Here is a 16,656-nt window from a genome sequence, read left to right on the forward strand (position 1 = left end):
GGATTTGAGAAGATGCTATTAAACGTCTCACACACACACACACACACACACACACACACACACACACACACACACACACACACACACACACACACACACACACACACACACACACACACACACACACACACACACACACACACACACACACACACACACACACACACACACACACACACACACACACACACACACACACACACACACACACACACACACACACACACACACACACTCTCTTTTTATTAAAACACTCCTGTCAGGATACCTCGTCCTTGTTGACCCGCAGGCTAATGATCGTAGGCGGACGGAGGAGAAGACGAAGACGAAGACAAATAAAAAAGGCTTCAGGCGTCAAAAGAACGAGTCCAGCTGTTTCTCTGCTTCGATACATCAGAGGAAGAAGAAGAACATTCTTGACACGACATCCTTTGGACTAGAAATCATCTTGTCTTATCCCTTGTGTTGTCTCTGGGTCAAGGTGACCCGAAGGCCTAAAAACAAGTGTGATTGTGGTATCCCTTGTGTTGTCTCTGGGTCAAGGTGACCCAAAGGCCTAAAAACAAATGTTTTTGTGGTATCCCTTGTGTTGTCTCTGGGTCAAGGTGACCCGAAGGCCTAAAAACAAATGTCTTTGTGGTATCCCTTGTGTTGTCGCTGGGTCAAGGTGACCCAAAGGCCTAAAATCAAGTGCGTTTGTGGTATCCCTTGTGTTGTCGCTGGGTCAAGGTGACCCAAAGGCCTAAAAACAAGGAATTTTTTCTTCAGGTTTTTTCCATTCAAGCTTCAACACAACACGCTCAGCTCGAGTTGATCTTAATACAACTTTGAAACGTCTGATCAAGAACACGGGGTTCACCTGGCGGGCCAGATGAGGATCGGGTTGCTGTTCGTACAGCGTGAGGCGCAGCGTGAGGACCAGGATGTGGGACAGCGAGGAGATGACGCCGAGCACCACGGCGTACCACAGCTGGAACGGCAGCATGGTGTAGACCGTGAAGATGATGAAGAGGAAGAACGGCACCTGCGGGGCGTGGTCAGGGGTCAGGTGATGAAGAACTTAAGAAGAAGGTTTTGGCAGATGGTTACCTGGTCCCAGGGCAGGATGATGGGCCCGCTGAAGATGAAGGTGTAGCCCATGGTGAGGTGCGTGGTCCAGACGATGAGGCCCAGAAGACGCCTCCAGCGCTGGGACAGCATCTCCGTGTAGACCAGCACGAAGACGGCCAGGAACACGCAGAGGCTTCCGCTCACCACGCTCACGAAGGCACAGTGCTCGTCCGCCCTCTGAAACCACCACCAGACCGGGTCAAACACAGTCCTAGCACCGAGGTTATGTCATATTTCATTAAGGATCAAATAACCGTATTTGATTTAATTTAATCATTTTTTAAAAAGTCTCATTATTGGAAAACATGTACCGCAAATACATTAATAGTTTATTTTAAACTTTTTACTTATCCTGCCCTTGGTTGTTTGTTTTTTTTTAATGAAAAATCACTCTAGAATATTTGTCTCTTGGAAGTGAAAAGCTCATTCCTGGAAAAATGCAAAGCCATGTGGAGTCTCGTAGGGGATTAAGTGTTATGTCAGGGTCAAGGTGACCCCAGGGCCCGATAGTAAAAAAAAATTGTATGTAATCTGAGTTTGACATATTTTAATCAAGTGGTTCTGCTAAGTAAACGTCATCGATGATGGTAAAAACATTTCCCCGCAGTAATGTGAACTTGACACATCAACTTGAAAATAGTTGATTACAGTCAGGGCCGGGTCTAGACAGGCATGTATGAGGGGGCAGCCACAAATCTTGAGGGGGCATTGTGCCAGGCCCCCTCTTGCCCTGCCTAGACCCGGCCCTGATTACAGTTGAAAATTGTTTAATTATAGTTGAAAATTGTTTGATTATAGTTGAAAATTGTTTAATTACATTTGAAAATTGTTTGATTATAGTTGAAAATTGTTTGATTATAGTTGAAAATGTTTGATTACAGTGGAAAATTGTTTGATTATAGTTGAAAATTGTTTGATTATAGTTGAAAATTGTTTAATTACATTTGAAAATTGTTTGATTATAGTTGAAAATTGTTTGATTATAGTTGAAAATGTTTGATTACAGTGGAAAATTGTTTGATTATAGTTGAAAATTGTTTGATTATAGTTGAAAATTGTTTGATTATAGTTGAAAATGGTTGGTTATAGTTGAAAATTGTTTGATTATAGTTGAAAAGTGTTTGATTATAGTTGAAAATGGTTGGTTATAGTTGAAAATTGTTTGATTATAGTTGAAAAGTGTTTGATTATAGTTGAAAAGTGTTTGATTATAGTTGAAAATGGTTTCATTACAGTTGAAAATTGTTTAATTACAGTTGAAAAATGTTTGATTAAAGTTGAAAATTGTTTGATTACAGTTGAAAAGTGTTGCATCACAGTTGAAAATTGTTTGAATACAGTTGATGGGCAGTTGATCACCAACAGTCAATATTGAAATTGATTCACATGATCAATCAAGAGAAACTTCTAACAAGAATCAGGTCCAGAGTGAACATTTCTTCAACCATCAGAATGCGACCAAACGAAGGAGGAAGAAGAAAACTTTAAGATCCATGATTCTGTCCAAGAAATCAGCATCGACTCTGCTGACCATCATTGACGAATCGAGGAGTTGCGTGTTGAGAACCGTGAGTGCTGAAGGTATTCGTTTGCCGAGAGGCAGGAGAGAGTGAATCAGGAACATTCAAGAAGGCGACGCCTTCTTGCTTTAGGATCTTTGAAATGTGAATCAGTGGATAAAAAAAACTCTATAATCAATAACTGTCACAAACATACACTAGTGTAGCTCATTTCGCCTAAAAACACCAGAGCACTCAGACGAGAAGCCGACGAAAACAGGAATAATTTATAAGTTTTTTTCTCTGTCACGCCGTGAAGCTGCAGTTTGATCCAGGCAGGAAACGAGAGCTCATAGCATGGTGGGAGGAAACCTGGAGTACCCGGTGCACGTCTTGAAGGGGTGAGTTGTCACCTTGACGCCGGTGTGGGTTAACCAGCGGTAATTACCGGAGAACAAAGGGTTAACGGAGCACTCAGGACCCGAGTATAGCGTCGGTCTTGATAGATCTTTGCTCGGCGAAGGCCGTCCCCGCATTGTGTGCCGAGTCTCCTGGTTGCCATGGCGACGCTCTAAAAGGGCAGATCTCAACGAGAGCACTTAGAGAGTGAAGCTGAAAGTCTTTTTTTTTTGTTGTCAGCAGAAAGAAAAACAGTGATTAAAATATGAGGGAAAACATGTTGACGGCACTAATGTGTCTCTAATGAGCTGGAGATACGTCTCCGTATATTGATGACGTCCAATCAATAACCGTAAATAAATGTGAGCACATCCTAATCGTCTGGAGTCATGTGACATCGACACCGTGGATTTATATGTAATAAACTCAATTCAAAAACCTCCAACATAATCCCATTACAGCAAAGCCCTTCTAGTAGTTGACAAGAAAATTTGTATTTTTGTTGATCGTACTAAATTACATCCAACAATAACGGATACAGTAAATCCTATAATTTAATCTACCAAATAACTCCATGCTTCTTGTAATATTGCCATAGTATAGTACTGCCATTCAGGGTAGTATTTCTCCATGATTCTCATAGAAGTACCCCAGCAGTCATCTTAGCAGTACTCTGCGATTCTCCATAGTATTACTCCACGAGTCACTGTCGTATTACTCCGCGAGTAATCTTAGTATTACTCTGCGATTCACCATAGTATTACTCCGCGAGTCACCGTCGTATTACTCCGCGAGTCACCGTAGTAATACTCCATGAGTCATCTTAGTATTACTTTGCTAGTCACCGTAGTACTCTGTGCTTCTCTTAGTATAACTACGCAAGTTAGTGTAGTATTTCTCCGTCCTTCTCGTAGTTTTACTATGCGAGTCACGATAGCATTTCTCTACGAGTCACAGTAGTATTTCTCTGTGATTCCTGTAGTATTACTCCGCAAGTCACGGTAGTGTGTCTCCACGAGTAACAGTAAAGTATTACTCTGTGCTTTACATAGTATTATTCAGCCAGTCACAGTGGTATTGCTCGATGATTCTCGTGGTATTACTCCATGAGTCATCTCAGTATTCCTCTGCAAGTCACTGTAGTATTTCTCCGTCCTTCTCGTAGTTCTACTCTGCGAGTCACGATAGCTTTTCTCTACGAGTCGTAGTAGTATTTCTCTGTGCTTCTCGTAGTTTTACTCTGCAAGTCAGGACAGTATTGCTCTACGAGACAGGGTGGTATTTCTCATAGTATTACTATAATTCCATGATTCTTGTACTTACATTTTTTGAGTTTTCTTAGTATTACTATTTAAGTCCCCGTTGAATTGCTCTGTGCTTCGCAGTAGTATTGCTCTGCAAGTCACGGTTGTGTTACTCCGTGAGTAACCGTAGTATTACTCTGTGCTTCTCGTAGTATAACCTCGCGAGTCACGGTAATAGAGAAAAATAAACAGAGAGTAAATTAAACATGTAAACACTTGGATTTTTCTAAATGGTCATGAAATACGTGTAACAATTTACACGCGGTTGGCGTCGACAATACTACTTCATTTAAAACCTATGTTTCCCAACAAAGCAAACGTTTCTCTGGTCAACGTGACTTCGACAGATCTTGTAACTATGACAACATTGTGTAAAAAAATGTTTTAAAGCCACTTATGATAGAAAAAATTATGCTCAAATCAAATTTAAAAATCGATTGCTTATTAAATTTCGGTGCATCTATGATGTGGCGACAAAAGACGTTTTCTTTTATTACTCAAAAACGTGTTAGTGTCACATGAGTGTAGCAGAATTTATTGCTTTATAGTTCAGTCAAGTTCTAAATCTATAAATCTTTTTCCCCAGTTTTCCTGAATCATACTCTCCAGAACAAAAGTTACCAAAGTCACGACAAAAAAAATCCTGGAAAGAAAATTGACTTGCATTTAAAGTCACTATAGAAGATTGATCATGTTTGTTTCTGGCTCCCCCTGTTGTTAAATGATTGTAATTGCAATCGCATAGACTGTCATGAAAACTGAAGCGTGTCCAGCCCTGCCGTGACGTGCTAACAACACGCTATTTTTTAGTTCAAAATAACTTTTATAAAAATGTCCCTAAACTTTTCCACTTGTGGAAGTTTTACCCACATTTCTGATCCTGTGTAGCAGCATTTTTGTGTTCATCACATGGTTTTATTTATAACACAATTTGAAAATCGACCATTTTGACGACTTAATGAATAATTACGGGTTCAACTCTAATGTGTTCGTTTTATCCGTTTGTACGCGTTTGTATCGGTTTGTGCTTTTTTTTCAGTGTGTATATGTGTTTGTTTATATCTGTGCTTGTATGTCTGTGTGTCTTCTTTTGTGTACTATGTGTGTATCTGTGTGCACGCGTTTGTATCTGTGCGTGTATATCTGTGTGTATATGTATGTTTGTATCTGTGTGTGCATTTTATCCGTGTGTACATGTTTGTATCTGTGTGTATACTTCTCTGTATGCATGTGTGCGTTTGTATCCGTGTGTGTGTTTGTATCGGTGTATGCGTTTTATCTGTCTGTACCTTTTTGTATCTGTGTATACGCGTTTGTATCGGTGTTTGTGTGTGTATCTGTGTCTGTGTTTGTATCTGTGTATACGTGTTTGTATCGGTGTTTGTGTTTGTGTGTGTATCTGTGTCTGTGTTTGTATCTGTGTATACGCGTTTGTATCGGTGTTTGTGTTTGTGTGTGTATCTGTGTCTGTGTTTGTATCTGTGTATACGTGTTTGTATCGGTGTTTGTGTTTGTGTGTGTATCTGTGTCTGTGTTTGTATCTGTGTATACGTGTTTGTATCGGTGTGTGTGTTTATGTGTGTGTGTATCTGTGTCTGTATCCGTGTGTGCGTTTTATCCGTCTGTACCTTTTTGTATCTGTGTATATGTGTTTTTATCTGTGTGTGCGTTTTATCTGTGTGTACATGTTTGTATCCGTGTGTGTATTTGTATCTGTGTGTGTATATCTCCGTGTGTACATGTCTGTTGATATCTGTGTGTGTATATCTCTGTGTGTATATGTGTGTTGATATCCGTGCGTGCACGTCTGTATGGTGAGCAAGTGTGTGTCTTTATTTGTGTATTAAGTGTGTATCTGTGCTATTGGATCATTACACTTGCATTAACATCAGTCACACAATAATGTGGCCCCTGAGAACCTCACTTTAATGTTGGTATTTCTGCTTAAATTGATCTTAAATGATTTATTTAATTAAATAATTAAACTAAGAAATAATTCATAACGAAAAGAACAAAACGTTTATTAACTACAAAGACATTTAATCACGAGAATAAAAATAAAGCAACGATCAAAGTGTCAATCAAACTCTCTAGAACAAAAGACCCAATAGTTCCACCAAGTGTTCTGCTTTGATCCAGCGTGACAAGCTGTCACTCAACACAAGCAGCTTGTAGTCTTTCTCTTGTTCTGCTGACATCAGCATTGTTTCTGCTGCCACTTCAAATAATCTTTTCACGAGGAAGTTGACGTGGCAGCAATTATCACATCAAACCCCGTGTTGTGTAGTTCGCTCTCAGTGCGTTAGAGGAAGCAGCTCAACCACTTCCTGTTCTCCACAAAATAAAAGTCATATTTTCTCTCATGTAGCTCCAGAACTTCAGTGACTCACAGCATAGTTTCAATGATGATCATGTTTTTACAACAGAAAACTAATGCTAGAATCTGAGCAGCTGGACACTGTGTGTGTTTGTGTATCTACTACTGTATGTGTTTGTGTGTCTACTTCTGTGTGGGTTTGTGTGTTTGTCTGTGTACTACTGTAATTGTTTGTGTGTACTACTGTGTGTGTTTGTGTGTGTACTACTGTGTGTGTTTGTGTGTCTACTACTGTATGTGTTTGTGTGTCTACTTCTGTGTGGGTTTGTGTGTTTGTCTGTGTACTACTGTAATTGTTTGTGTGTACTACTGTGTGTGTTTGTGTGTGTACTACTGTGTGTGTTTGTGTGTCTACTACTGTATGTGTTTGTGTGTCTACTTCTGTGTGTGTTTGTCTGTGTACTACTGTAATTGTTTGTGTGTGTACTACTGTGTGTGTTTGTGTGTGTACTACTGTGTGTGTTTGTGTGTCTACTACTGTATGTGTTTGTGTGTCTACTTCTGTGTGGGTTTGTGTGTTTGTCTGTGTACTACTGTAATTGTTTGTGTGTGTACTACTGTGTGCGTTTGTGTGTGTACTACTGTATGTGTTTGTGTGTCTACTTCTGTGTGTGTTTGTGTTTGTCTGTGTACTACTGTTATTGTTTGTGTGTATACTACTGTGTGTGTTTGTGTGTGTACTACTGTGTGTGTTTGTGTGTCTACTTCTGTGTGTGTTTGTACGTTTGTCTGTGTACTACTGTAATTGTCTGTGTGTTTGTTTGTGTTTTACTGTGTGTGTTTGTGGTTTTGTGTGTATACTACTGTCTGTGTTTGTGTGTCTATTACTGTGTGTGTTTGTGTGTGTACTACTGTGTGTGTTTGTGTGTGTTTTACTGTGTGTGTTTGTGCGTTTGTGTGTGAACTACTGTGTGTTTGCATATGAGAGCGTGTTAGAGTACCAGTTTAAGTAGTTAGTGTGCCTCCGTTTGTGTGCATGTGTGTGTACCTCTGGGTGTGTGTTTGCATGTGTGTACTTCTGTATTTATGTATACGTCTCTCTGTGTGTGTATCTTTCTGTGCAAGTTTACATGTGTCTGCATGTGTGTGTACCTCTGTATCTGTGTGTGTATCTCTGTGAGTGCGTGTGTGTTTACCTTTGTATGTGTGTGTTTTTGTGTGTCTACTACTGTGCGAGAGAGCGTGTTAGAGTACCTGTTTAAATGAGTGTTCCTCTGTTTGTGTGCATCTGTGTGCAGGTGTGTGTACCTCTGGGTGTGAGTTTGCATGTGTGTACATCTGTATTTATGTGTGAGTCTCTCTGTGTGGGTGTGTATCTCTTTGCACGTGTGCAAGTTTGTGTACATGTGTATGTGTGTGTGTCTCTATGCGTTTACCTCTGCATGTGTGCGTGCGTATATGTTACTCTGTATCTTTGTGTTTATCTGTGTGCGTGAGAATCTGCGAGTGTGTGTGTGTACGTGTGTGTGTACGCGAGTCTGCAATTTCCTTTAACTGTGTATCTTTGTTTGTGTTTATCTTTGCATGTGTGAATTTGTGTTTATATTTGTGTGTGTGTCTGTACATATGTCTTCGTGCAAGTGTACCTCTGTATGAGCATGCGTTAGTACATGTGTGAGCATGTGTGCATTTGTATGTGCGTTTGTGTGTGTGTATCTGTGTGTAAGTACCCGTTTGTGTGTGGGCATCTGTGTGTGTCTGTGTATGTGTGTGTGTGTGAGGGGGTGTGTGTGTTTGTGTGTCTATGTATCTATTCGTGTGTGTATAAGTTTATATATAAATGTGAGCATGTGTGTGTGTGTGTGTGTGTGTGTGTGTACAGGTTTATTAGAGTTGAACACGCCTCCATCAGATGTCAAGAGTTGTGTTACTGTTAAGTTGTGTTGTTGTCATGTCTGTGTCACTTGATATAAAGAAGTAACACTCTGTCTCAAAAACGTCTTCTTGTCACGATGACGTCACACAACGATGGTACACACGATTAAACATTAAAGTGTAATATTAACCTTGAATAATTCATGTTGTTATCGTGACATTAGGAGGTTCATGGCTGAGTGCAGGTGTGTGTGTGTGCGTGCGTGCGTGTGCGTGTGTGCGTGTGTGTGTGCGGTTGCTTAGCATCTAGTTCTGAGGACAGAAGAAGAACAATCGATGGAATGAATCAGTGGCTAATGTCCTTAAATTGACTTTTGTATCACAGTCTTGACACTGCAGGACTTCGTCTCCTTCAAAGCTGTTGATCAAACTCTAAAGTGAAGGTTTTTCTACCAGACATGAGAGATTTCAATGTGACCATTTGTAAATACCCTCAATATTTAAATGACCGGGCCTACTTTCGGCCAATCAGGAAGCGCTTATTGTGTAAAATCTGTCTTCAAATCTTTTGTTTAGAGTTTCTTAATTTATGTAATAAAACTTTTTTTTAAATCCAATTCCAACAGCAGGTTTCGTATGTTCAACACTTTTTTCAGGAGCGCTATAGAGAACAATGTAAAGTCGGCAATAATTGGGCAGTTGATGATGTCACCACAGTGTTTTGAAGCAGCAGCTAGAATTTTGTTTTAGGTTTTCGTTTTAGACTGAATTAAAATCAAAAAAGTAGCAACATTGCACGTCCGACTTGTATGAAGGTAGGTCTGTTTCTTTACCATTCAATCAAATAAAAGTTGCTTCAATTTAAAAAAAAGTTGCTTCAATTGAGGAAAAGTTTCTTCTTCTTCAATCAAAAGAAAATGCTCAAATCAAAGCAAAAAAATGCCTCAATCAAAAAAAAGTTACTTCCCTCAAAAGAAAAGTTGCTACAATCCAAATAAGTTGCTTCAATAGAAAAAAAAAGTGGCTTCCAACAAAAAAAGAAAAATTGTTTCAATAAAAAAATGCTAATATCAAAAGAACATTTGATTCAATAAAAAAAGTGTTTTTCTATAAAACAAAAGTTGTTAGAATAGAATAGAATAGAAAATCTTTATTCATCCCCAGAGGGGAAACACACTTTAAGCAGTTATGGTCAAATTAATATTTTAAATGAAAAAAAAACAACTTTTTTGTAAGTGAAAAAAAGTTCTAGATTCACTTTTTCTTCTCAATGTATTAAATAATAAAGAAACAATTCTACCTTCACACACCTGTAGCATTGAAGCGTTATTCTTTGCTACAACCCTGAGTGACCTTTTAGTGGATGTCGTCACACCCGACTCATGTCATTGTCCTCGTGACGAGAACATCTTTTACGTCACAAGAACATCCTTCACGTCACAAGAACATCCTTCACGTCACAAGAACATCCTTCACGTCACAAGAACATCCTTCACGTCACAAGAACATCCTTCACGTCACGAGAACATCCTTCACGTCACAAGAACATCCTTCACGTCACAAGAACATCCTTCACGTCACGAGAACATCCTTCACGTCACGAGAACATCCTTCACGTCACGAGAACATCCTTCACGTCACAAGAACATCCTTCACGTCACAAGAACATCCTTCACGTCACAAGAACATCCTTCACGTCACGAGAACATCCTTCACGTCACGAGAACATCCTTCACGTCACAAGAACATCCTTCACGTCACAAGAACATCCTTCACGTCACGAGAACATCCTTCACGTCACGAGAACATCCTTCACGTCACAAGAACATCCTTCACGTCACAAGAACATCCTTCACGTCACAAGAACATCCTTCACGTCACAAGAACATCCTTCACGTCACAAGAACATCCTTCACGTCACGAGAACATCCTTCACGTCACGAGAACATCCTTCACGTCACGAGAACATCCTTCACGTCACAAGAACATCCTTCACGTCACGAGAACATCCTTCACGTCACAAGAACATCCTTCACGTCACAAGAACATCCTTCACGTCACGAGAACATCCTTCACGTCACGAGAACATCCTTCACGTCACAAGAACATCCTTCACGTCACAAGAACATCCTTCACGTCACAAGAACATCCTTCACGTCACGAGAACATCCTTCACGTCACGAGAACATCCTTCACGCCACAGTAGAACCCAAAAACTCACCAGCTGCAGGGCGAAGAAGAGGATGAGCAGGACGCCACAGGTGAGCATGGACAGGCCCAGCAACAGGACCAGCGGCTGGTACTGGCTGATGCAGGAGAACTTCCGGTACAGCGCTTCATTCTTCAGCTCCTGGTCGTTCAGCAGATACTTCCCCTTGGTTGGCATGACTCAGCGTTCTTACGCAGACATAGCAAGTGTCAACTTGTGCCCCCCCCCCCCCAACAGTGAAGGAAGTGTTTGTCTTGACACCTCTTTTGAGTCACTGTTCACAAGCCACCAGGAGGGTTGATGACACACATGTGCTTCACTGTGGCATCTCGAGTGGTGCCTCCCTTCTCGCCCTTCTCGCCCTTCTCGCCCTGCTCGCCCCCGTCTGGAACCACTACCCTCTGTCTGGAGCCAGCAGAGAGGTCGGCTTCATCCTCTGCCAACTGTTTTGTTCCCTTCCTCGGGTTCCAGTAGCAAACATGAGAGGTGTTGTTGGGGGGGGGGTGAGGTCAGGGTCGCGGAGGGGGGAGGCAGCCAGAGCCAAATTTAAACCGGAGCTGATGAGGCATCGAGCAGCTTCTTCAACGATCCCACCAGGATGTCAGGCAGGAGTGTCGGCTCCGGCGCCGCAGAAATGTTGCACCTGAACGGGAGACAGAGAAGGAGGCGCGAGGTCAGGCGTGTACAGAAGCTGCACTGTGTCCTCGGAGAACACCAGGATACTTAAGACCCGTGTTTGAAGATTACATCAATCACAAGGACGATTTTTATTTACAATTTAACATGCAAATATCCACAGTGTATGTTCATTTTATTGTTGCAATTAAACTTCTAACTGAGAACTGAGAACGAGAGGATACAGTGGACACCAGCAGCTTTTAAAGCTGATGCTTGGTCATATTTTGGTTTCAAAACAAATGAAAGCAGTTACAACTGAGGACGAGAGGATACAGTGGACACCAGCAGCTTTTAAAGCTGATGCTTGGTCATATTTTGGTTTCAAAACAAATGAAAGCAGTTACAACTGAGGACGAGAGGATACAGTGGACACCAGCAGCTTTTAAAGCTGATGCTTGGTCATATTTTGGTTTCAAAACAAATGAAAGCAGTTACAACTGAGGACGAGAGGATACAGTGGACTCTACCAGTTTTTAAAGCTGATGTTTGGACATATTTTGGTTTCAAAACAAATGAAAGCAGTTACAACTGAGGACGAGAGGATACAGTGGACTAAAGCAGCTTTTAAGGCTGATGTTTAGACATATTTTGGTCTGAATTTCCCCTCACGGGACTAATAAAGGTTTTCTGATTCTGATGTTTGGTCATATTTTGGTTTCAAAACAAATGAAAGCAGTTACAACTGAGGACGAGAGGATACAGAGGACTAAAGCAGCTTTTAAGGCTGATGTTTAGACGTATTTTGGTTTCAAAACAAATGAAAGCAGTTACAACTGAGGACGAGAGGATACAGTGGACTCCCAGCAGCTTTTAAAGCTGATGTTTGGACATATTTTGGTTTCAAAACAAATGAAAGCAGTTACAATGAGGACGAGAGGATACAGTGGACTCAAGCAGTATTTAAAGCTGATTTTAGGAAATATTTTGGTTTCAAAACAAATGAAAGCAGTGACAACTGAGGACGAGAGGATACAGTGGACTCTACCAGCTTTTAAAGCTGATGTTTGGACATATTTTGGTTTCAAAACAAATGAAAGCAGTTACAACTGAGGACGAGAGGATACAGTGGACTAAAGCAGCTTTTAAAGCTGATGTTTGGTCATATTTTGGTTTCAAAACAAATTCAAGCAGTTACAACTGAGGACGAGAGGATACAGTGGACTAAAGCAGCTTTTTAAGCTGATGTTTGGTCATATTTTGGTTTTAAAACAAATGAAAACAGTGACAACTGAGGACGAGAGGATACAGTGGACTCCAGCAGCATTTAAAGCTAATGTTTGGAAATATTTTGGTTTCAAAACAAATGAAAGCAGTTACAACTTCTACAACTCCAGTGTCAAGTACACGACAATACTACAAATATATCCTTGTTACTACAGTATCACATTATATCATATTGTTGCCTGTGTATCGTGATCATTATTTCATTAGATTCTTGTTACCCTAAAGACCTCTTTAGTGACTCTTCCCTTCGTTATTTTAAATCGCAACATTACATTTCTGACCTTTACGAAGGTAGATTTGTTTATTTAATATTTAATTACAAAAAGGTTGCTTAAATAACATATATTTTCGATCAAAAAAAAAATGTTTCAATCAAAAAACGTTTTAAATAAAAAATAAAAATCAAATTCTATCAAATAAAACATATTTTTAAATTTAAAAAAAGTTGCTTCAGTTGAAAGAAGACAGTTTCAATGTTTCAAAAAGGTGTTCGAACAATTTATTTTTTACCATCTGGACGCCAGTGTGCAAGCGGTGGGTTCTTTATAGGAAGCAATAATTATGGGTCATACAGAGTTTCTATACCAACAGGCCAGAAAAATAACTTAAATTTGTGTCTGAAACCATCATGACATACCGTAGCTTTCCGACTTTGGTGCCAAACCAGTACTTTAAAAATGATGCTGTAGCCTTAAACTGTACTTGAAGAAATGTGTGACAATCCTAAATTAAATTAAATAAATTAAGTTCTGCCAGTATTATTTTGGGGCTAAATATTTAGTGTTTTTTTTTTTTTAATATATATATTATATATATATATATATATATATATATATATATTTAGTTTTTATTTCACGAGTTGCTATCCTGTTTTTTTCCAGGTCTATTATGGTGCAGAGTATTGATAACCACCAACTGTATTTCTCAATAAAATAACTTGTTTTCTCAACCACTCTTTGTCTCACTCCCTCTCAGTAAACACAGCGCTCATCATGCAGGCACATGCCAAACACATTTGATATGTTCCCTGCTTTCAGAAACATTTTAGAATGTAACAAAAATCACATAAACCTTTAGGAGAAGCTCATATAACTCCTGACCCTTGTGCGGGTGAATTCAGTCTATGTTTGCAGAAGTATATCGTGTACAGAAGCATCTTTCTGCCGCTGTCAGAGTCATCCAGGATAAACCTTTGAGGCGCCAGGATGGTCGATTGAGGGTAAATTAACCTTTCATAAGAGCCGCTGTGTCGCCCAGGAAGGGAACTAAACTCATGGCGGGGATGCAAACCATTATTTTCTCAAACAAAAGCTGCCATTTGGCCGGACTCGGACAATTATGTCGGACAAAATACACACAAAACCTGAGCAGTGAAGCAGAGAAACTGTCAAGAGTTGGGCAATAGAGCCACAGTTTAGCTATTGTTTAAGATTTATTATCATAATACACACCAGAATGTACACGTGTTCTAATGTGTATGTTTTGGAAATAATCAAGGATATAAACGGAGTGTTTAGCTTTAAACAGACGTTATTTTATCCCCCTAAAATATATAAACATCCTCAAACCTCTGCTTATAACATACTCTCTATTATACGACCATTGAAATTATTCCTCAACGCTTTTGCGGATAAAATAATATTGGTCAATACTATTTGTCCCTCCATTTACATTTGAATGAAAAAAACTGCTTGCTCATAACATTCTGAGGAACATCTACCCCTCCTTTTAGTGTATATAGTCACTATCTGTCACTCCTTAAAGAGCAAATGACCATTGAAAAGTGAAAACGAAAGTCATCTTTACTAGGAGTTTGTCCATATTTGAATAACATGTTTTCAAACTTATGGACCGGGGACCATATCTAACTTGCCAAGTATTTTTTTGTGGCCCTAGAGATGTTTTTTTGTCAAAATAAAAGTAGATGAATGTTCGTGTTGATAAGAGAACCAATAGAGATGCCAGTGTAATAAGATTAGGTAAAGAACACAGAGACTTATAATAATTAGGGCTCAGTGTCGATAAAAACTTAATTTAATACTGTAACTGATACTGATAACTATACTTCGACACCCTTAGCGAATCTAAAGAGAAAATTACATTACACTACAAACTACAAACATTGAGTTATATTTTTCCGCCTTGGGTACAAATCCACTCTGAGGCTGTTTTCTTACAGAAAAAAAATGGATCAAAAATATATTCCCCTGAACAAAACAAGTGGAAACTTAAACTGATGTTCACTGTGTTAGTCACTTGTCAATTTTTCTTAAGAAACTTTTACAAGTTTAGATCAAGCTTTGTACCAAAACTTGGCAACTAAAGGCAAAGTATGTTTGATACTCTTCTCGGTACTCCTTGTTAAATACATTTTCGGATCATTTTAAAAGTGGTTCAGGACCAGCGACCAAGAGTGTTAAAAGATTCAGGCTTCATATGTGATTGAGTTGATCATCCCTGACTTCTAATGGCAGAAAATATAATCTGTTCGTATTCCTCAACTCACTGTAGATCAAAATACACACATTTAAATCCCAAATATCTGTCGAAAAATATCATATTTGAGTTATTTTCTCCCTGATAGTTTAGTTTAAAACCACGACAGATCTGCCATCAACCAACAACAAACAGAAGTGGAACAAAAAGAAGAAGAAAAAAAACACTTATAACTCCAGTGGTCGTAAAACGTGGCGTCAGTTCTGCCGTCACCCAAAACAGCGGTGGTTTACAATCGCCGTTAACTTTCCCTTTCACTGCCTCTGCTCGACAAAGCCGACAAACGTCCGGCGCTCCGCCGTCACTGATAACACAGCGTCAACAATCGGGTAGTAAAAGTCGCACAGAAAACAAGGAGCTGGAACAAATCACCGAGCAACGTCGGGAGATGGTGGGTTTTTTTTCGGCCCCGGCGAGAGGGAAGATGGAGAGAAGGATGTGCGAGATACAAACTCTGGCGGCAAATCTACTGTATATCTAGTATACAGAAGATTACATAATTACATATATTTAACTGCATCTATAGAACACATACATTAGGCATAAGCAAACTGACTTTGCAAACAATTCACTTCTCAACAAGTAAAACATGAACTTGTTTTAATTGTATGCATCTAGGACAGAAGACTCCTGTGAAAGAAAGAATATCCGAGGAATCTTACAACTAGTTTTTAAAAGTAAATATAATCGATAAAACACTTTTGAGCGTTCTCAAACAAGATTTAATTGGTGACATTTTGACTTGTTTGATCTATTGTGCACATTGTCATTTATCTCAGTGTTAACTCCACTTTGATAACAGCTGGTTCATCCAGTTCCATCTAGACTACTTTACCAGCTAGAATTAAAAAAGATTAAGATATTAAACCTTAAAAGGAGAGACCCTCTCAGAAATACGTTTCTATAAATCAATTGACAAAGTCTTCTTCATTTTTATAATTTTTTAAAAATTAAACCAAACATTTTAACCGATGATGAAAGTTAATTCAACTACCGTCATGAGAAAGGTTAGTTTTACCCTACTGATAATGGGTTGTCGTAATAGTAATCTCACTTAAATATTTATTAACTTATTAAATAACTTAATTTTAAGGGTGAAATCAATTTTTATAAAAGTTTGTATATTTTCTTGAATGTCAAAATAAACTGCTTTACATACTGCTTAAAAGTTTAATTATCGGAGGACTAGCTGAAATGTCCAGGGGTTACGTTCCGAAAACTTTAAGCGAAATCCTCAAGTTTAGTAACTTTACATTTTTTTTAACTTATTTAAATTTACAATTAACACAACAACTAAGTAACAGTGACCCGAACAACTCCTACAACGCTTTACCGCCCAGGCAATCAATCATGGCTGTCAATAACTTTTCACACAAAAAGCGACACCTTGTGTACTATATGTGCGATATGGTCAGAGACAACTGTAAAAAAAAAACTTAAGAGAAAGGGGAGGAGAGAAGAGAGTAAATTCAGGTGAATTATGGGTGTAATAGTTGCTGAAAGAAGCTGGAAATCAAAGCACAATTTAATATATGTATGAAATGG

At 39.2% G+C, this 16,656-nt stretch overlaps 1 protein-coding gene across 1 annotated transcript in view; it reads right to left on the minus strand.

Annotated features, from left to right (window-relative positions):
• Positions 1-16,656, minus strand: part of adcy7 (adenylate cyclase 7) — a 72,680-nt gene that overhangs the window by 31,127 nt on the left and 24,897 nt on the right. The window contains exons 2-4 of the mRNA XM_087793548.1: positions 10,726-11,356; positions 1,090-1,287; positions 860-1,024 (exon numbers count right to left, since the gene is read on the minus strand). Of these exons, the coding sequence (XP_087649674.1) occupies positions 860-1,024; positions 1,090-1,287; positions 10,726-10,890 (528 nt within the window). The 5' untranslated portion in view covers positions 10,891-11,356. The remainder of the gene's footprint in view (positions 1-859; positions 1,025-1,089; positions 1,288-10,725; positions 11,357-16,656) is intronic.

The sequence above is a fragment of the Callionymus lyra genome, chromosome 6 (genome assembly GCF_982586985.1).
Source record: "Callionymus lyra chromosome 6, fCalLyr1.hap1.1, whole genome shotgun sequence".
Lineage (NCBI taxonomy): Eukaryota > Metazoa > Chordata > Actinopteri > Syngnathiformes > Callionymidae > Callionymus > Callionymus lyra.